Genomic DNA, 21,423 nt, shown 5'->3' with positions numbered 1-21,423 from the left:
CAAAAGCACTATTTTAAGAATTTTTATTTTTCTTGTTTATTAAAAATGTTATTAATTTTTCCTCAAAAAAATGTTATTAATTCGTCAAAAAAATTATTAAACAGAAGGTGGAGATTAATAATTTAATACTTTAAAAGTAACTAGCAATTGAGGCACACCCGATGTGTGTGCAACGTAAAACATAAATATTATTTATGTATATATAGGTATGAAAGCAGTCCTCACGGAGGAAAAAAGTGTAAATTGAAAATAATAGAAAAAACATGAATGAGTGGATAAGGTATTTTTGGATTAAAAAAATTCAGATCAAGACACCAAAACAGTTTCTTTAAGGCTCTCAGCCTTAATAAAATAGTAAAGATATTTGTAAAATAAAAATCATTACTTTTGATATAAAAGATAATATTTTTTGAATAAGATAGAGAATATTAGAATGTCATTAAGTTGTTAAAAAATTATTATTTTTGAATAAGAGCACTATGTTAAAGAAATTTTAATTTCTTTTATTTATTAAATGTTATTAAGTCGTCAAGAAATTATTATAGAAGTTGGCAATTAATAATCTTTGTAACATAAAAACTATTACTTTTGATCGCAAAAATAATATTTTTCACAAAAAAATATTTTTGAATAAGATATAGATTATTAGAATTCCATCAAGTTGTTAAAAAAGTCTTATTTTTTTTAATATGAGCACTATGTTATGAAATTTTTATTTTTCTTTTTTTTTTATATTAAAAACATCATTAATTCATAAAAAAATTATTAGACAAAATTTGATCAATACTTTAGAAGTAATATTTGTAACATAAAAACTATTATTTTTGATCGAGAAAATAATATTTTTCATAGAAAAAATAATATTTTATTTTTGAATAAGATATATATTATTAGAATTCCATCAAGTTGTTAAGAAAGTCTTATTTTTTAATAAGAGCACTATGTTAAGAATTTTTTTTTATATTAAAAACGTCATTAATTCATCAAGAAATTATTAGACAAAAGTTGGTGATTAATACTTTAGAATTAATATTTGTAACATAAAAATTATTACTTTTGATAGAAAAGTTATAATTTTCAAAAAAAATTAATATTTTATTTTTGAATAAGATAGAGATTATTATAATATCATTAATTCGTTAAAAAAAGTCTTATTTTTTAACAATAGATTGAATAAAATAAAGATTATCATAATGTCATTAAGTCGTTAAAGAAGTCTTATTTTTTAACAAGAGTGCTATATTAAGGAATTTTTATTTTCCTTTCTTTATTAAAATATTGTTATTAAGTCGTCAAGAAATTATTAGATAAAAGTTGGCGATTAATAATTTTTGTAAAATAAAATTATTATTTTTTATATAAAAAATAATATTTTTCAAAAAAAATAATATTTTACTTTTTAATAAGATATAGATTATTAAATTCTATTAAGTTGTCAAAAAAGTCTTATTTTTGAATAAGAACACTGTGTTAAGAAATTTTTATTTTCCTTTGTTTATTAAAAATGTTATTAAGTCGTCAATAAATTATTAAACAGAAGTTGACGATTAATATTTTAGGAGTAATATTTGCAACATAAAAATTATTACTTTTGATAGAAAAGATAATACTGATCACAGAAAAATTAATATTTTATTTTTACATAAGATAGAGGTTATTAGAATGTCATTTAATCGTAAAAAAAATCTTATTTTTAAATAAGAGAACTTGTTGAGAAATATTTATTTTTCGTTTATTACAATGTTATTAAGTATTCAAGAAATTATTAGATAGAATAAAGTGGCTCCACGATACCTCCAAAACGAACCCATAAATTCTTTAATATGAATTTTTCAATGGAAAAAATAAAATAAAATAAAATTCTCAATACATATTATGAAACCAACTAATTGTTACGCACAAATTTACAATAATAAACCATGATATATCCAGAAATGCATCCACGACTTCATATCAATAATTGGCATAGCAAACCAGCAACTCACCTTGGTAGAGCAATTCAAGAACATCACTAGTCACTAGAAATCAAAGAATAATCCATCCATGTAGAGATTCATTTCCCAGCCAAACTTCAAAACCAAAATCAAATTTCTCATCCCAAACACACCAAAACCGTGTTTTTGATTTTATATGTTTGTCTTTAGGATTTTGATCTTCTATATTGTCAAATTTCAATTTTTGTTCGATATCTTTGTTTTTTTTTTTTTGGCAACTTTCAAATTTTTTTCGACTTGGCTCTGACATAGAAACAATGCAATATTGGTATGACACTGGAGTGTATAGTGCTAAATTAGAACTTCCAATAAAAAAAACTAGAATTACCAAAAAAATTGTTTGACTAAAACTGAAATTTGATAATATATATAGAGAATCAAAATCATAAAATGACAAAACTTATAGGACCAAAATGTAATTTTCCTCCCAAAAATGAAGTTGTGCACTAGACTTAAGAATATGGGCTAGACTTTCGGTGTCAAAAGTAAGTTTATTGGATTAAGTAAAAAAACTTACATATATAATAAAAAAATATTTCGGGGTGGGCTACAGCCTAGGATTGGCCTAAGCTAGATCCGTCCTTGCTTGTGAGCCTTTCTCTGTTATTGCAATGTCACCCGAGTCTTTCGTTCTGTCAATTTTCAAGGTAAGATAATAAGAAAGAAATTCGCACACTTCGAGTCTGTGCCAAACTCTTACAATGCATTCATATAATTCTCGATAAAAATACAACGAGATGGTCTTCTTCATTATTTATACCCTCTGAGATAATAACTAAGCAACATAAAAGATTCTCAATCGGTAGTGCGATTGCGCAGACGGTTAGTTTGTTTGTGCTCAATCGTGTGGTCCTTCTCCTAGGTGACGTAATCTTTCATCCATGCCGGCACTTTGCGCACTCTCGAAGCTTCTGCAATTTCTCTTGGTTTCTCTTCTTCCCCCACTTTTGAGGCTTCAGCACTTGAGACCATATGATTTTGAGGATGAGCTTGATCTTGACATAGTATTCCTTTGGTGGCCCAATCCTTTAATTGTTGATCCATTAAGATTGGGTTATTATCAATTTTTATATCCATATGACTCCCTCCATCATCAAAATTCACCTTGTCCTCAAGGTGTAATTCAGATATAATGAGCACATTTCATGGAAGTTCTCCCATGTGGCATCGTCTGGGTAACTGTGAGACCATTGCACCAAAATTTGTTTGACTTGTTGATCTTTGATAGTAACAATTCGCATGGCCAGAATAGCAGCTGGAAATGCAATAGGTTTGCTATTGAAAAAGTGAACTGGAAGCTGATCACTGGTGTCTGGGGCAGCGCCGTGGAACGATTTGAGTTGTGACACATGAAAAGTGGGATGAATCTGGCTAGAAGGTGGTAGCTGAAGAGTATAAGCGACCTCCCCTACCTTAGCAGTAACCGGATACGGCCCAAAAAAACGACGACCGAGCTTAGGATGTAATCTGGTAGCCACGGTGGTCTGACGATAGGGAATCATCTTGAGCAGAACTAAATCCCCCACGTTAAAATGCTTCTCTTTTCGCTTGGTATCAGCTAACTGTTTCATTCGTTGTTGGGAATGGGTCAAATGTTGTCTTAGCTTCTTGAGGATCTCATCTTAATTAATTCTTGCTCAACTTCTATTAAGGTTGTTGTCCCTCGCATATATATGTAGGAATGGTAGGCGGAGATCGGCCATAAACTGCATGGAAGGGAGTCATCCCAGTAGAAGAATGATTGCTGGTATTATAATGATATTTCGCCCAACTCAAAAACTCAGCCCAAGATGTGGGTTTTTCCGCAACAAAAGCTCGTAAATATTGCTCTAAACATCGATTGAGTACTTCTGTTTTCCCATCCGTTTGTGGATGGTAAACCGAACTCATTCGTAAACGAGTTCCCATAAGTTCAAAGATCCTTCGCCAAAACTTGCTAGTGAATATGGGATCTCTATCTGAAATGATGGAGCGAGGCACTCCATGCAAGCGAATGACCATCGAACAGAAAAGATCAGCCACTTGGCTTGCCGTATGCGAAGTGGATAGAGGGCCAAGGTGAGCATACGTAGTAAATCTGTCAATAACCACAAGAATAGCGGTGTTTCCCTTGGATCATGGTAAACCGACTATAAAATCAAGGGCCAAGTCTTCCCAAACTTGTTCTGGAATTTCAGTAGGGTGCATCAGCCCAAAGGGTCACTCGATGGAGTATTTAGTAGTTTGACATGTGTAACATTGAGCCACAAACATCCTTGACTGATTTTCGTAACCCATTCCAATAAAAATTGGTTGTAAAACGCATGTATGTACGTTGTACCCCGGCATGTCCTCCATAGGTGAACTGTGAAACTATTGTAGCATCATTTCCTTCAAACTCGAGTCCTTAGCTAGGTAATACTTCCCAAGATACAGGAGTATACCATCTCGCACCGAAAACCCGTGAAGATGATCGGAGTTATCCTGAAGGCGCTTATGGATATCAATCATCTCTGCTAAAGAAACATTTTCTTGTCGAAGTATTTCCAGAAAACTGTACACAGGTTGAGATCGGATGGAAAATTGTAGCTGATGTTCCCGATCCTCCCCTTCTTCATGCATTCTGGATAGTGAATCAGGTGCTGAGTTCTCTCGACCAGGTTTGTATTCGATTAAGAATTTGTAACCCAGTAACTTTCGCACAAACATTTGCTGCTCCGGAGTTTGTATTGTTTGTGAAAATAATTCCTTCAAACTTTTATGGTCTGTCCGTATGATGAATTCCTGACCCAAAATATATTGACGCCACTTAGCCACTGCCTCAGTGATAGCATACATTTCACGAACATAAGTTGAGGCTTGCTGCATTCTTGGATCCAACTTTTTGCTAAAATAATCTAAAGGATGGCCGTCCTGCATTAGTAATCCATCCACTCCTACCTAAGAAGCATCTGTTTCAATAATAAATTGTTTCAAAAAATCTGGAAGAGAAAGCAACATGATGACTGGTAAAGGGTCATCTAAAAAGTCATGCTCAGTACCGGCGCCACATGAGTGCTGCCACCGCACGGATCAACCTCTGGGTGCAACCACACTCGTCTGGTACACCAGAGTAGTCAGACATACATGTCCCCGCCGTCGCGGTACTCTTAGTGACAGACTATCGAGTATAGAGCTGAGCGGCTCTATAATCAGGTATATCAAGATATAGGCTCAAAGTGTATGTGCACATGATAAATGAATATAGAAAACGGTAAAACATACATCATGCCATATAATAATGCCAAATAAATGCAACATATAAACAAGTATACTCGCTGGCAATCTCAGTCAATGTGTACGTACCTCTAGGCTAGTTCGAGTCTAGTAGGATCCTAGGTTCCAAGACTATATTTAAAAGTTCACCGTATCACTACACAAGTTCTATAAGCCTTAACTAAGCTAATAAGTACTCCCAAAACTTAAATAGATTCCCGAACCATACCTTCGTCCGTAGTAAGCCCTTTGAGCTGACTCTGGATGACTATAACAACTTCTTTGTTATTCCAGAATCTCACTATTATCGATAGGGCCCTCTATATAACGCTTACTATAAACTGAACACTCGGAATACTTGATTTATATCTAATTTTGCGTCCGAATTGCCCTATTTATAGGCAAAATCTGCCGGAGTTCGGAGCCTCCGAACTGGGGTTCGGACCCTCCGAACCTGCATGCCCGACACTTGTCAAAAATCGGGGATTAGTTATCTAGCATCGCTGGCTGAGGGAGTTCGGAGCCTCCGAACTGGGTTAGGAGCCTCCATAGAGCTGGGTTCGGATCCTCCTAACTGGGTTTGGATGGTCCGAACTTGGTATCTGAGTTCGGGTGGTCCGAACTCATTTCGGTGCGTCCGAACTATCCGAGACCCCCGGGAACCTTCCTACCATTTTCGGACGTTCCGAAGCTGATTTTCCACTTATTTTCACCAAATAAAGACTCAATTATGTTTTGCCACTTTTAAAATTATATGCCATATCATAGCATGTAAAGTGGAACTTGGCTACTACCTTTATATGTAGCGATCCATCTGGTAATTCTGAAGTCCGATTAAGCCCTGAAATTGGTTAATTAATAACTCTTAATCATGTTTAACATATCATTATCTTAAAATGGAATCTGGGTTACTACATTCTCCCCACATTTAGACATTTCGTCCGCGAAATAAAATCTAAAGATAAATTAAGATAACAACCATGTTTATTACAACAACTGTAATTACATCTTTACATGTTAATCAAAAGTATAAAGCAAACAACTCAGGACATTCTGATCACATACGGATATCTATTTCCTAAGTTGCTTCTTCAACGCCTCGGCGCTGTCACTGTACCATCACAAGTGGTATAGTCTTGTTCCGAATAACTTTCTCCTTCCTGTCTAGGATACGGAGTGGTCGTTCAACATACGACAGATCTGACTCTAGCTGAACATCAGTAGGCTGGATAATATGAGATTCATCAGCTATGTACTGTCGAAGTAACGACACATGGAAAACATCATGTATACTGGAAAGATATGGCGATAACTCCAAACGATAAGCGACATCTCCAATCTTCTCCAGTATCTGGAAAGGCCCAATGAAACGAGGTGATAACTTGCCTTTCACACCGAATCTCATCACCTTCCTGAAAGGTGACACTCGTAAGAACACATATTTACCAGGATCAAACTGCAATGGCCTGCGATGAATATTAAAATAACTGGCTTGTCTATCTTGAGCAACTTTGATCCTCCGCTTGATCAAATCTACCTTGTCTACAATCTGCTGCACCAACTCAGGACCCTCGACTTGTCATTCTCCTATCTCATCCCAGAATAATGGAGTACGACATCGTCGAACATACAATGTCTCGAAAGGTGCCATATCAATACTACAATGATAACTGTTATTGTAAGCAAATTCGATCAAAGGTAATTGATCCTGCCAAGATAAGCCAAAGTCCATGATAGAAGAACGTAGCATATCCTCCAGTGTACGAATAGTGCGCTCTGACTGCCCATCAGACTTTGGATGATATGCAGTGCTCAAACTCAGAGTGGTACCCAACACCTGCTGAAAACTATCCCAGAAACGTGAGGTAAATCACGGGTCTCTATCACTGACTATGCTCACTGGAATTCCATGCAATCGCACTATCTCCTGGATATATAAGCGTGCCATGTGATCATAAGAATACTCTTGGTTTTAAGGAATAAAGTGTGCTGATTTCGTCAAATGGTCAACATCGACCCACATAGCATCACACTGACGTGAAGTCATAGGCAAGTGGGTGACAAAATCCATAGTCACGTGCTCCCACTTCCATTCAGGAATCTCAAGATTTTGCAGTAATCCACCTGGTCGTCGATGTTCAACCTTGACCTGTTGACAAACCAAACATCTCGAAACAAACTGATATACACTCCGCTTCATCCCTTTCCACTAGAATCTAGTTCGCAAGTCCTTATACATTTTCATACTACCAGGATGAACTGACAATCGACTCCTGTGACCTTGAGAAAAAATATCATTCCTGAGCTCCGCAAAATCAGGTACAACCACTCGATTCAATAAGCACAATAAACCATCTGCCTGATAATGGAATCCAGATGTATTAACTCCATTGTCTAGACGTGTCAAAAGCTGAGTCTTAACATCAGATATCTGAGCTTCTCTGATTCGAGAGTACAATGTTGGCTCAGACAAAATAGTATACAACCGAATCCCATTTTTTCCTTTCTTGTGCTTGAGCGTAAAACTCAGTGAACAACACTCCTGAACCATATGAAATATTTCACTAGTCTGAAGTGCAAAAAGTCTCACCTGCCGACTCAAGACATCAACAATAAGATTAGCAGAACCTGGATGATATTTGATTTCACAATCATAATCTTTCAGGAGATCCATCCAGCGTCCCTGTCGCATATTCAACTCCGCCTGAGTGAATAAATATTTCAGACTTTTGTGATCCGTGAATATCTCAAATTTCTTGCCATAAAGATAATGTCTCCAAATCTTGAGTGCAAATACAATGGCGGCTAGCTCAAGATCATGCATTGGATAATTCACCTCATGCGTCTTCAACTGTCGAGAAGCATATGCAATAACATGTCCATGCTGTGTCAAAAAACATCCTAACCCCTGACCAAAGGCATCAGTATAGACAACATAACCTCCCGATCCAGAAGGTAGAGCTAGCACAGGTGCAGTAGTAAAACGTCTACGCAGCTCGTGAAATGACTCCTCACAATCCGAGGACCAAATGAAGGCAACATATTTCCGTGTAAGCTGAGTCAAAGGCCTAACCAACTGTGCAAAATTCTCGATGAACCGACGGTAATTACCAGCTAGACCCAAGAAAATTCGAATCTCAGCAACCGTCATCAGACGAAACCAGTTTAACACTGCCTCTATCTTACTAGGATCAACAGATATTCCTTCACTAGAAATTACATGACCAAGAAATACTACCCGATCAAGCCAGAATTCGCACTTGCTCAATTTCGCATATAGTTGCTTATCTTGTAACGTCTACAAAACAATCCTCAGATGTTGTGCATGCTCATTCTTTTCATGAGAGTAGACAAGAATATCATCAATGAAAACGATGACAAAATCTATCATCAATCCGTGGCAACGGATACTTATTCTTGATGGTGACACGATTCAACTGCCTGTAATCAAAGCACAATCGCATCGATCCATCCTTCTTCTTGACAAACAACACAGGTGCTCCCCACTGAGAAAAACTCAGACGAATCTATCCCTTATCAAGAAAATCCTGCAATTGCTGTTTCAATTCCCTCATCTCTGACGGTGACAGATGATAAGGTGCTCGGGATATAGGCATAGTTTCTGGTACTAGATCAATACCAAATTCAACCTCTCGAACCGGAGGAAAACCAGGAATCTCATCAGGGAATACGTCAGGAAACTCGCTGACAACCGATAACTGATCAATACCCAAACTACTCGTGGACATATCAACTGCATAAATGAGCTATCCCTCCCCACCTGTCTCTAAGACATGACATGCATTCAGAGCCGATACAAGTGGCATCGGAGGTCGTGCAACCTTACCATAAAAGTAACAGCTATTACCCTCAACAAGATGAAAATGTACCAGACGCTGATAACAATCCACAGTAGCGTGATACAATGTCAGCATATATATTCCCAAAATACAGTCAAATTATACCATCGCTAAAATCATCAGATTAGCCGATAACACATGACCCTCAAACTCTAGAAGGCAACCCATCACTAGATGCTTATATACTACATCCTGCTCCAGCGGAGTAGATACAACTAAATCCATATCTAATGATACAAATGGTAATCTATGTCTCTTAAAGAAGCGACTAGAAATAAAAGAATGCGATGCTCCAGTATCAATTAAAACAAGTGCAGGAATACCGCATAACAAAAAGGTACCTGCCAACATGCGATCGCTTCCCTCAGTAGCCTGCTCTTGAGACAGAGCAAACACCTGCCCTTGAGTCTGTGGACGGTAACCAGAAGAACTCTATGGTGCTGGCTGCTGACGTGGAAAAGTAGAAGCTTGAGATCCAACCTGTGATCCCGATCCACTAGCAGAACCCATACGCTGAGGACAATCTCTTCGCAGATGTCCCTGCTCACCACAAATATAACAAGCACCAGTAGCCTTCCGACACAAAGCTGTAGGATGCTTCCCACCACAGTGGCTTCAAAACTCCTCCTTCTTCTTCTTCTTCCAAAAACGGAATGTACCTCGCGAAACACGAGAACCAAACGAAGTAGTAGTAGTAGAAGAAGACATAGGTCCAGATTGTACAACAGATTGAGCCCTAAGCCCAAGAGATCCACTAGGCTGTCCTGGCATCATCAACTGTACCCGCCTATTGCTGTTCTTCACTTGACTGCAACGGTTCACCAAAGTCTCATAAGATGTCAGATCATCACAGACGACAACTTGTGAATAGATATCTTGATTCAAGCATTGCAGAAAGATATCATACTTTGACGCATCACTGTCATTGATATGAGGACTGAAAGGTAACAGATCAAGAAATCATTGCTGATATTGATCAATAGTCATTGATCCTTGCCTCAGAGTCAGCAACTCCATAGATCGTGCCTGTCGAACTGATGGAGGAAAATACAGTTTCTGAAACTGTTGACAGAAATCCCCCCACGTCACCTGTCCTCTCTCCGTACGTGCTTGAGTAGCCTTGACATCCCACCATAAGCGTGCTCGATCCTATGGAACAAATTCTAGAACTTTCAGTTTTTGCTCTTCAGTGCAATCGAAAGCTCGAAAAGCACTCTCAAGTTTAGACATCCAACCTCTAGCTTGTTCAGGATTTTTGCCACCCAATAAAAGCTTTGGTCCTACATGCATAAACTTATTAATAGTATAGCGACGTCTACCCTCATGAGGACGATGTCGATCCTCATGATGATGGCGATGGTGACGATGATGATTGTAACGCCCTGAATTTATCTTGATTGACTTTATTTGAGATAATCAGAGGTTGCAGAGTTCAAGAGCCGACTACATGCATAAACTTATTAATAGTATAGCGACGTCTACCCTCATGAGGACGATGTCAATCCTCATGATGATGGCGATGGTGACGATGATGATTGTAACGCCCTGAATTTATCTTGATTGACTTTATTTGAGATAATCAGAGATTGCAGAGTTCAAGAGCCGACTTGATTTTGATCAGGGTCTTTTTTGAAAATTTTGGATTTTTCAGGGACTAAAATAAAAATTTGGGATTTGTTAGATATTTAAGCATAATTTTACCCATTATTTCACTCCATCCTTCTCCTCCATGCCTCCTCCATCCATTGAAGCCGACCCATTTGAGTTCCAAGCTTCCAGATTTCTTCCTGAGCTCGATCCATCCGTTAAAATTTATTTCTGAAGGCAGATTAGCGATCACGGCTGCGAGAGCTTCGTTTTATCGTAAGTATTTCTTCGATCAGATTCGTTCTATTTTTAGGATGTTTTTAGAATCGATTGAGTTTCGAGTATGTTGTTTTTGGCAGAGTTCTGATCGTTTATTCTCAGTCGGTTTTTAATTAGGGCGTCGTTCGGAATTGTTTTGATTTTTGGAAGCTAAATTCGAAAGTTTGAGTTTTGTGATTTGTTGGAATCAAATTTTTATGGTTGAATGTTGGTTGATTTAAGTTTATTGGATTGATATTATGCTGTCTGCGATTTCGGTTGATTAGAATATAGCCGTTATGCCGCCGGTTTGAGTTTTGGGCTATAGTTTGATTTGAATTGATTTGAGCCGTTTCAGTCGTGTTTGTATGTCGATAGTGATCTCGGGCCTTTATTTCTTCTTTTACAGATTCGTTTGAAGGCCGTTGAGTTGCGAGATTTCAAGAGTTATGTCGCTTTGAAGATTGTAGCCGGTATAGTATCGATTTTTTATTATCGATTGAGGAAGTTTGATTGAATCTTGATTGAGGAATTGTTGTTGTTTCCAGGTTGGAGCATCGACGTTTGAAAGAGGTATAAGATGAATTAGACTGGAATGGAACGAGTAACTCGAATCCGACTTGATTCGAGTGTTCCGAAGAAATCATATACTTGCATGTTAATTGAATTACTTGAATTTATTGAATGAGTTATGTTTTGCATTGCATTCATCTTGAGCCAAGAACCCTTGATTTCAGCGGGCAGGACGACCCTTTTATGTTAGACATTTTGGGGACTTTTAAGCGAGTGGCCTAGGCGTAGAGGTTTGCCTAGTGCTAGCATACTCCTTATAGTCGGACCAAAGTCTAGAGGATGGAGATACGTAGCACCACCTCGATTGGGAGATTCGGTGAGTTGTTTACGTGATCTCGTCCTCGGGATCCCAAAAGCAAAAGCAGAAACTCTTTTGATTATCCAGCCTTGATAATCCCGGTTTTTAAGACATGCATTTCATTTTGACTTCTCTTGGAATTGCATGGTTGATATTTGAATATCTGGAAATGGATGTATTTCGTTTTGAGATGCTTATCTGATATCGCATGTTAGTACCTTTTACTAGGAATATTATTCTCACCAGATTATCCGGCTGTTGTCTTGTCTTTGTATGTGTGCTTGACAACATGTGGGGCAGGATCGAGTCAGAGATCGCATGGCTATGTGGTCGAGTTGATAGAGTAAGGCCTTGTTGTTCTAGAATTCGAATATGTAATCGAACTTAGTTTGTATTCGAACTTGTATTGTATTGCATTAAATAAGATAGACTGAAGCATGTTCTATTAGTTTGAGATTGTATAACTCTAGAACTTCATGTATTATTGAAGAGATTGTGAATGTAATGCATGATTATGTTTTGATTGGATTTGTTTTGGAGACTGGATTTTATTTAGTTGAGAGTTGAGCAATTTTCCAGATTTTTGTTCAGAGCATTGCTCACTCGAGCGAGTGTCTCTTCTCGCTTGAGCGAGACCTTTTTTCAGGGTGCCGGGCAGAGCGTCGCTCGCTCGAGCAAGGGTGACATCTCGCTCGAGCGAGGTACTGTTCACAGGAAAATATTTTATTTATTTATTTATTTACTTTAAGTCTTAGATCTTGTATGCTTAATGTTTGTTAATCCGAGATTAGATGTTTAGAACCGAGGTCTCACATTAAGTGGTATCAGTGCGATAAGATTCTTGGACTGAATTTAGAAGCGAGCGGGGTAGATCGATGAATTCTCGCATGTGATTGAGTTATTTAAATTGATTTATTTAAATACCATGCGATCATGCTTATTGTTTGAGAAGTATATGAGTACCTGATTATGTGAATTAAATTTATAAAGCATGATCTACTTGAGATATAACTGTGTTTGGTTATCGACCGGTATCTGAATTCTGAGAGGTTGTAAGGGCACCGAATTGCAACGATTGAGATATCTTGTGTCCTAACCTTTGATTATCAGATGAGTCCTCGTTGAGTTATTAATAGGAACCCACCGCCAGTTACTCCTCCGAATGAGCAAGCTAGTACAGAGATTGATCAGATGGATGTCACCCCGACACCGATGGAAACTTTTCTATTAAGGTTTCAAACTTTTAATCCACCGAATCTGCAGAGTACCCAACGTGAAGTTGGTTGTGAAAACTGGTTACAGGAGATCGATCAGTTGTTTGATTCTCTGGGCTATACCGATGACCGTCAAATTCGGTTAGTTATATATCAACTTCAAGGTATTGCAAGAAGTTGGTGGATTTCGAGGAAGAAAGCATTAGAGAATCTTGGTGTGTCCATTTCTTGGAGTCTGTTTAAATCCGAATTTTTGCAGCAGATTCCTTTCCAACAATCAAACCAATCTAGAGGGAGTGACTTTAGAAAGCATATTCGATCGAAGGGAAAGCAATTCAAGAAGTCTGGGAGCAGTTATTCTAGCTCCAGCGGATCGAAACAAATTGGTTCAGGACAGAGTTCGGGTCAGTCAGGCTTGTCTTGTGCAATTTGCGGAGGTCGTCACTCCAATGATCAGTGTAGAGGTATTTTTGGAAGATGATATATCTGTAATCAGGCGGGGCACTTTGCCAGAGCTTGTCCTCAGCGGGGCTTGGAGCAAGCACAGAGTGGAAGTTTCTTGAGACAGACAGCTCAGCCTCAACAGCAAGCACCTACTGTCCACTCTTTCCAACCTCAGCAACAGAATAGACAGGAAGGTAATAAGTATGCAAGCCAGCCTCCCAGACAACAGGCACAAGTTTTTGCTCTGTCTGAGGATCCGCAGACTCAGGTTGCAACCGATAATGACATATCAGGTAACGTTCGATTTTGGGTTTACTATTCTTTTGGACTGTTAGATACTGTAGTGTTGTTATTTTTATATTAACCGGATCTTTCATAATATTAGTTGAATTTAGGAATTTTTATCGATGATTTCTTATCTTTTTGGAATAAGAATTGTACTGATCATTCAGAGCTTTTGAGGATCGTATAGCAGATTGTGATGCCAAGCAGTTGTATGCTATTCTTCGATGTCTGAATTCTTTTGGATCGAATTGTCTTCCTCGATTTTATGATATGGAGATGGAATTTCTGTCGATCAGCGCTCCAGTATACTAATTTCGATACTGATGATATTTCAGTACTTGGCTTTCTTCTTATCGAGATTTTGAGATGTATTCTTATTCAGAGGAATCTCGCTATAGTCTAGACATCGAGACAGTTGAAGATGCTCGAGACTCAATATCTGAATCTGGACTTTGAGCTCACAGCGATCTTATTGATTAGAAGATCTGTTATCAATTGTCTTATGAGGAGATTTTCGTGATCTTTTCTAACCTTAAGAGTTGGAGTAATTGTTTTCGCAGACGGAATTGATTTGGAGGCAGAGAAGAGGATTAGATTGTATGAGATTTCTGACTGCGAATCTTTATCTGAGGAATTGTATGCAACAACTGATGTTTTGAGCTGTTCTTATTTTATCTACTATCTGTTTTTGAATGACCGATTTATGGAATCTGCTACCGTATTCCGTACAGAATGAATTTTAGTCAAGACCAGAGGATTGATATCTTGTCAGAAGTCGTCAGGTGTCATGTTTTGCAGAAGTCTGTCAGTTTAGACAGAGATTCTCGATGCACTCGTTCTTTCGGCATAGACTACGAAGAGACTTTTGTTGTTTGATTACAACTCTTTTCAGTTCAATATCCTCAGAACGACGGACAGCCAGGTCAGACGAGTCGAACTTTAGATGTTATGCCATGAGTTGGAACCAGAGACGATTCGGATTGTGACTGAGCAGAGGAAGATTAAGCAGACGAGAATGAGTCGACTTTTGTTTGACAGACTTGAAGGAGTAATTTGAGAGACATAGTTCGTATTGGAACCGTGTATGATTTCGAGGACGAAATCTTTTCTTAGAGGGGGAGAATTGTAACGCCCAAAATTTATCTTGATTGACTTTATTTGAGATAATCATAGATTGCAGAGTTCAAGAGCCGACTTGATTTTGATCAGGGTCTTTTTTGCAAATTTCAGATTTTTCAGGGACTAAAATGCAAATTTGGGATTTTTTAGATATTATGCATAATTTGACCCATTATTTCACTCCATCCTTCTCCTCCACACCTCCTCCATCCATTGAAGCCGACCCATTTGAGTTACAAGCTTCCAGATTTCTTCCCGAGCTCGATCCGTCCGTTAGAATTTATTTCTGAAGGCAGATTAGCGATCATAGCTGCGAGAGCTTCGTTCTATCGTAAGTATTTCTTTGATCATATTTGTTCTATTTTTAGGATGTTGTTAGAATCGATTGAGTTTCGAGTATGTTGTTCTTGGCAGAGTTCTGATCGTTTATTCTCAGTCGGTTTTGAATAAGGACGTCGTTCGGAATTGTTTTGATTTTTGGAAGCTAAATTCAAAAGTTTGAGTTTTTTGATTTGTTGGAATCAAATTGTTATGGTTGAATGTTGATTGATTTAAGTTTATTGGATTGATATTATGCTGTCTGCAATTTCGGTTGATTAGAATATAGCCGTTATGCCGTCGGTTTGAGTTTTGGGCTATAGTTTGATTTGAATTGGTTTGAGCCGTTTCAGTCGTGTTTGAATGTCGATAGTGATCTCGGGCCTTTATTTCTTCTTTTACAGATTCATTTGAAGGTCGTTGAGTTGCGAGATTTCAAGAGTTGTGTCGCTTTGAAGATTGTAGCCGATATAGTATCGATTTCTTATTATCGATTGAGGAAGTTTGATTGAATCTTGATTGATTAATTGTTGTTGTTTCCAGGTTGGAGCATCGACGTTTTAAAGAGGTATAAGATGGCTTAGAATGGAATAGAACGAGTAACTTGTTGGAAAACGTCGGCTCTCAGATCAATCAGGATTGATACCCGGTGCAGCGGAAGTTTAAAAATTTTGTATGGAACGATTCCATAGTGTGGGTATCAAACCTTGTACGATTAAATTGTTTGTGTGTGTAAAATTTAAATAACACTTATCAAATTTTACCTTCAATCTCGAAGCGAGATTAATGGACACCACACAGATTTCTCTGCGCTTCTTGTATCTCCCTGGAACTGATGAACAAGCTTTCCTTCAATCAGGTCCACGAATAGAGGTTTAATCCCTCTGATAGATTGCACTAGAAAATCTATCAGAAGTTTTCTGCGAAGAGAATAACGAATTTGATTCGCTAAACCAGAATGCAATTCAAAATCACAGACCGGAATATCTCAAGCAGAGTGAGGGAGGGGCGGCGGCCACAAGGGAGAGAGAGCTAGGGTTTTTCGAATTTTAGTCTCTCAAATTATGACCTGTTGTGTGTAATTTCTGTACTGCAATAACTTATTTATAATGCAGGCCACTAACACCTTAGGGCCCATTAGTCATAAGTTCAGGCCCGACAAGCAAAGCCCGCATGTTCAGAAATTAATATAAAATTCATCGTGACTCCGATTGATAAACCGATTTCACCAATGTGCACAGAAACCATTTCTGCACATTTTAAAGTCAAGATAAATTTTCCTGAATCCGTATTCAGTGGTTTCCAAAAATGTCCATCCCCATGTCATTTTAGGAAATCCTACTCCCTTACTCTTATTTAAGAAGTCCAACTTCTTTATTCATTAAATTTAACTCTTTAAATTTAACTATCTCAACGGGGATTAAAACTCCATTACACTGTGTGACCCTCAATGGTTCAGGGATACAGCTAGCCGTGGGCTCACAACTCCTTGTGACTCGGAACAACGATTTCCGACTTGCCCATCGAATCATGGTAAAGCGCCTAGCAACATCGCCCCATGATTCCCTAGGTATCACTGATAGTGCCTACAAGAACCAGTAGATTTTGGTTAGCGTACAGTACGGTCCCTTCATCCATATATCCCGATCGAATCAACAACCATTGGTATATCGAGAGTCGCTCAAGATTCGATAACTATGCAATACATCTTGAAGATCAAATTAGTGACATCGCATGTGCTACTAAGAAACCATTTCTTAAATCACATCAAGTACTCTGGCCAGAGATTCGTCACACTAATATCTCCTCAGATCGCATAGGATATCCACACTCGCAAGTATGTGGTGAATCCTTGACAACAATGCATCGACTCCTATATGTGTTGTAACTGTACCCAATCCCGACACCTGATGACCCCAATAGAGTCGGTAAACGAGTCAAAGCACAGTACTAGCATATAGAGTCTCCATGATGTTTCAAGTAGTAAGGACTAATGGTGTACAACCAAAACCGCGGACTTTATCCACTCGATAAGTGATAACCACTTGGAAAGTCCGGATAGGGTAGTTCGATTATTCATCCTATGAATATCCATTTGCATGCTTCGAACATCTCCATGTTCCCTACCAATGAAACGTGGTACTCCGCATCGCAAATGCTAGTCTCAAACTCGAGCGATCCTTATCCTTATTATCGGACGGCTCAATCGACTAGGAACAGTTTAGAATATACAGTGACTATAAGATGTCTTTCATGATAGACATCCCCATGTTCTACCACATCTTACATACACTATAGTATATTCAAGGTCTTTATCAAAACAACAATAGTATATCACAATATAACAATATGAAGAAAGATAAAGTCATTGCCATTAATAAAAAATGTGAATTACATTAAACAAAAGATCGTTTGTACAAAGAGTCATCAAAGCCCATAGCCACAAGTTGGCTCACTGGGCACCCACTCTTTCATAACTCGAATCCGACTTGATTCGAGCGTTTCGAAGATATCACATACTTGCATGTTAATTGAATTACTTGAATTTATTGAATGAGTTATGTTTTGCATTGCATTCATCTTGAGCCAAGAACCCTTGATTTCAGCGGGCATGACGGCCCTTTTATGTTAGACGTTTTGGGGACTTTTAAGGGAGTGGCCTAGGCGTAGAGGTTCGCCTAGTGCTAGCATACTCCTTATAGTCGCACCAAAGTCTAGAGGATGGAGATACGTAGCACTACCTCGATCGGGAGAGTCGGTGAGTTGTTTACGTGATCTCGTCCTCGGGATCCCAAAATCAAAAGCAACAACTCTTTTGATTATCCAGACTTGATAATCCTGGATTTTAAGACATGCATTTCATTTTGACTTCTCTTGGAATTGCATGGTTGATATTTGAATATCTGAGAATGGATGTATTTCGTTTTGAGATTCTTATCTGATATTGCATGTTAGTCCCTTTTACTGGGAATATTATTCTCACCGGATTATCCGGCTGTTGTCTTGTCTTTGTATGTGTGTTTGGCAACAAGTGGGGCAGGACCGAGTCAGAGATCGCATGACTAGGTGGTCGAGTTGATAGAGTGAGGCCTTGTTGTTGTAGAATTCGAATATGTAATCGAACTTAGTTTGTATTCGAACTTGCATTGTATTGCATTGAATAAGCTAGACTGAAGCATGTTCTATTAGTTTGAGATTGTATAACTCTAGAACTTCATGTATTATTGAAGAGATTGTGAATGTAATGCATGATTATGTTTTGATTGGATTTGTTTTGGAGACTGGAATTTATTTAGTTGAGAGTTGAGCAATTTTCCAGATTTTTGTTCAGAGCATTGCTTGCCTCGAGCGAGTGTCTCTTCTCGCTCGAGCGAGACCTTTTTTCAGGGTGCCGGGCAGAGCGTCGCTCGCTCGAGCGAGGGTAACATCTCGCTCGAGCGAGGTGCTGTTCACATGAATTTTTTTTTTATTTATTTATTTACTTTAAGTCTTAGATCTTGTATGCTTAATGATTGTTAAACCAAGATTAGATGTTTAAAACCGAGGTCTCACAATGATGACCACCTTCCTGGCCAACACTACCATGGCTCTCATCACCTATTCCGGCCATATCATGACTAGACTAATCCCAAGTACTAATCCCAAAATCTAAGCATGCTCTGATACCAAAAATATAGTGACCCTGCATGGAATCACTTACTAACTGGCAACTAATATCATGCATTAAACTTAATACAACAAAATGCTTAGCAGAGTAAAATGTGCGAAAACATAATCCATAATTTACATATCAGCTTAGTAAAACAAGTTCAGGCTTAATACTTGTAGTGATACAACCATATCGAAAAGCTTAAAATAAACTGTCTAAAGCTTTCCTGCCCCGTGGAATAGGGTGTCCAAGATAACAAATAGGACGTGAGCGCTAACGCCCAGTACATAAAAATGAGTACACATATATATATGATGCATGCAACATGATGACTGGTAAAAGGTCATCTTAAAAGTCATGCTCAGTACCGGTGACACATGAGTGCTGCCACCGCACGGATCAACCTCTGGGTGCAACCACACTCGTCTAGTACACCAGAGTAGTCAGACATACATGTCCTCGCCGTCACGGTATGAGCGGATCTATAATCAGGTATATCAAGGTATAGGCTCAACGTGTATGTGCATGTGATATATGAATATAGAAAACGGTAAAACATACATCATGCCACATAATAATGCCAAATAAATGCAACATATAAACAAGTATACTCGCTGGCAATCTCAGTCAATGTGTACGTACCTCTAGGCTAGTTCGAGTCTAGTAGGATCCTAGGTTTCAAGCCTATATTCAAAAGTTCACCGTATCACTACACAAGTTCTATAAGACTTAACTAAGCTAATAAGTACTCCCAAAACTTAAATAGATCCCCGGACCATACCTTCGTCCATAGTAAGCCCTTTGAAGTCGCTGACTCTGGATGACTATAACAACTTCTTTGTTATTTCAGAATCTCACTATTACCGATAGGGCCCTCTATATAACGCTTACTATAAACTAAACACTCGGAATAGATGATTTATATCTAATTTCTCGTCTGAATGGACCTATTTATAGGCAAAATCTGTCGGAGTTCGGAGCCTTCGAACTGGGGTTCGGACCCTCCGAACTTGCATGCCCGACACTTGTCAAAAATTGCGTATTAGTCATCTAGCATCGCTGGCTGAGGGAGTTCGGAGCCTCCGAACTGGGTTTGGAGCCTCCTAAGAGCTGGGTTCAGATCCTCCGAACTTGGTATCTGAGTTCGGGTGGTCCGAACTCATTTCGGTGCCTCCGAACTGTTCGAGACCCATGTGACCCTTCCTACCATTTCCGGACCTTCCGGAGCTGATTTTATTATTTTCAACAAATAAGGCCTTAATCATGTTTTGCCACTTTTAAAATTATATGTCATATCATAGCATGTAAAGTGGAACTTGGCTACTACCTTTATATGTAGTGATCCATCTGGTAATTCTGAAGTCCGATTAAGCCATGAAATTGGTTAATTACTAACTCTTAATCATGTTTAACATATCATTATCTTAAAATGGAATCTGGGTTACTACAGCTATAATGGCATAGTCTTGCACAAAGAGACGGTAGTACCCCTTGATGCCCAAGAACCCACGAAGTTATTTAAGTGTCTTGGAGGGGCACTGTGTCATGACTTCAATTTTTCCTGGATCGGCCATGACCTTCTCTGCTGTCACTAAATGTCCCAAATACTCAATGGTGCTTCGAAAAAACTGACATTTGCTTTTCTTCGCAAAAAAATTATGATTAAGCATACATTCAAGAACCTTTTGTAAGTGTATGAGGTGTTCATCTTCTGATTGAATGTAGATAAGGATATTATCAATTAATATGATAACAAAAAGGCGCAAATAAGAGCTGAAAGCCCGATTCATAGCAGAATGGAATGTAAAGGGTGATTTGATAAACCGAATGGCATAACGGTGAACTCATAATGGCCCTTATGAGTCCGAAAAGATGTCTTGTGAATGTCCTTGGTATCCATCCGGATTTGGTGATAACCAGCCTTCAAATATAATTAAGAAAAGACTCGAGCATCCCTTAATTCATCAAATAGCTCATCAATAGTGGGAATCGGAAAACGGTCCCGGATTGTGAGTGCATTGAGTGCACGGTAATCAACACAAAATCTCCATGATCCATCTTTTTTTTAACAAGCAACACCGGAGAGGAATACGGGCTGGTGGTACGCTGTATGAAACCATTGGCCAGTAACTCTTGCACTAATTTTTCTATGGTATCCTTTTGGAAATAGGGGTAACGGTAGGGATGGACGTTTACCGGAACAGATCCTGGTAATAGATGAATGCGATGGTCCACCGATCTGTGAGGAGGAAGAGATTTGGGCTCGTCAAACACCATTGAATATTTTTCCAGAAGATCCGGGCTAGCGACAGGAATTTGCAGGAATTACAAGTTCTCTTCCCTAGTGAATTCTGTTTCAACCAACGCAAAGAAATTAGTACAGTAACCTTTGCTGATCAATGTGCACAATTGGTTATAAGAAACAGAATCTGGGTTTGAAATTTGATTTAAATACAAACAAATTTTCTGATTGTTCCAAGAAAATTCCATAGTGAGCGCGTCATGGTCATGTAAGCAAGGACCTAAGGTGTGTAACCATTGAATGCCAAGAACCACATCCAACCCCCAAATAGGCAGTACATAGAGGTCA

At 38.3% G+C, this 21,423-nt stretch overlaps 1 protein-coding gene across 1 annotated transcript; it reads right to left on the bottom strand.

Annotated features, from left to right (window-relative positions):
• Positions 1 to 3,094: 3,094 nt before the first annotated feature.
• On the bottom strand, positions 3,095 to 3,565 carry LOC140877178 (uncharacterized). Its single transcript, XM_073280706.1, has one exon. The coding sequence runs from the start codon at positions 3,563 to 3,565 to the stop codon at positions 3,095 to 3,097; it is 471 nt and encodes a 156-aa protein (XP_073136807.1).
• Between the last annotated feature and the right edge of the window lie 17,858 nt (positions 3,566 to 21,423).

The sequence above is a fragment of the Henckelia pumila genome, chromosome 2 (assembly GCF_033568475.1).
Source record: "Henckelia pumila isolate YLH828 chromosome 2, ASM3356847v2, whole genome shotgun sequence".
NCBI lineage: Eukaryota > Viridiplantae > Streptophyta > Magnoliopsida > Lamiales > Gesneriaceae > Henckelia > Henckelia pumila.
This window is presented reverse-complemented; position numbering and strand designations above follow the sequence as displayed.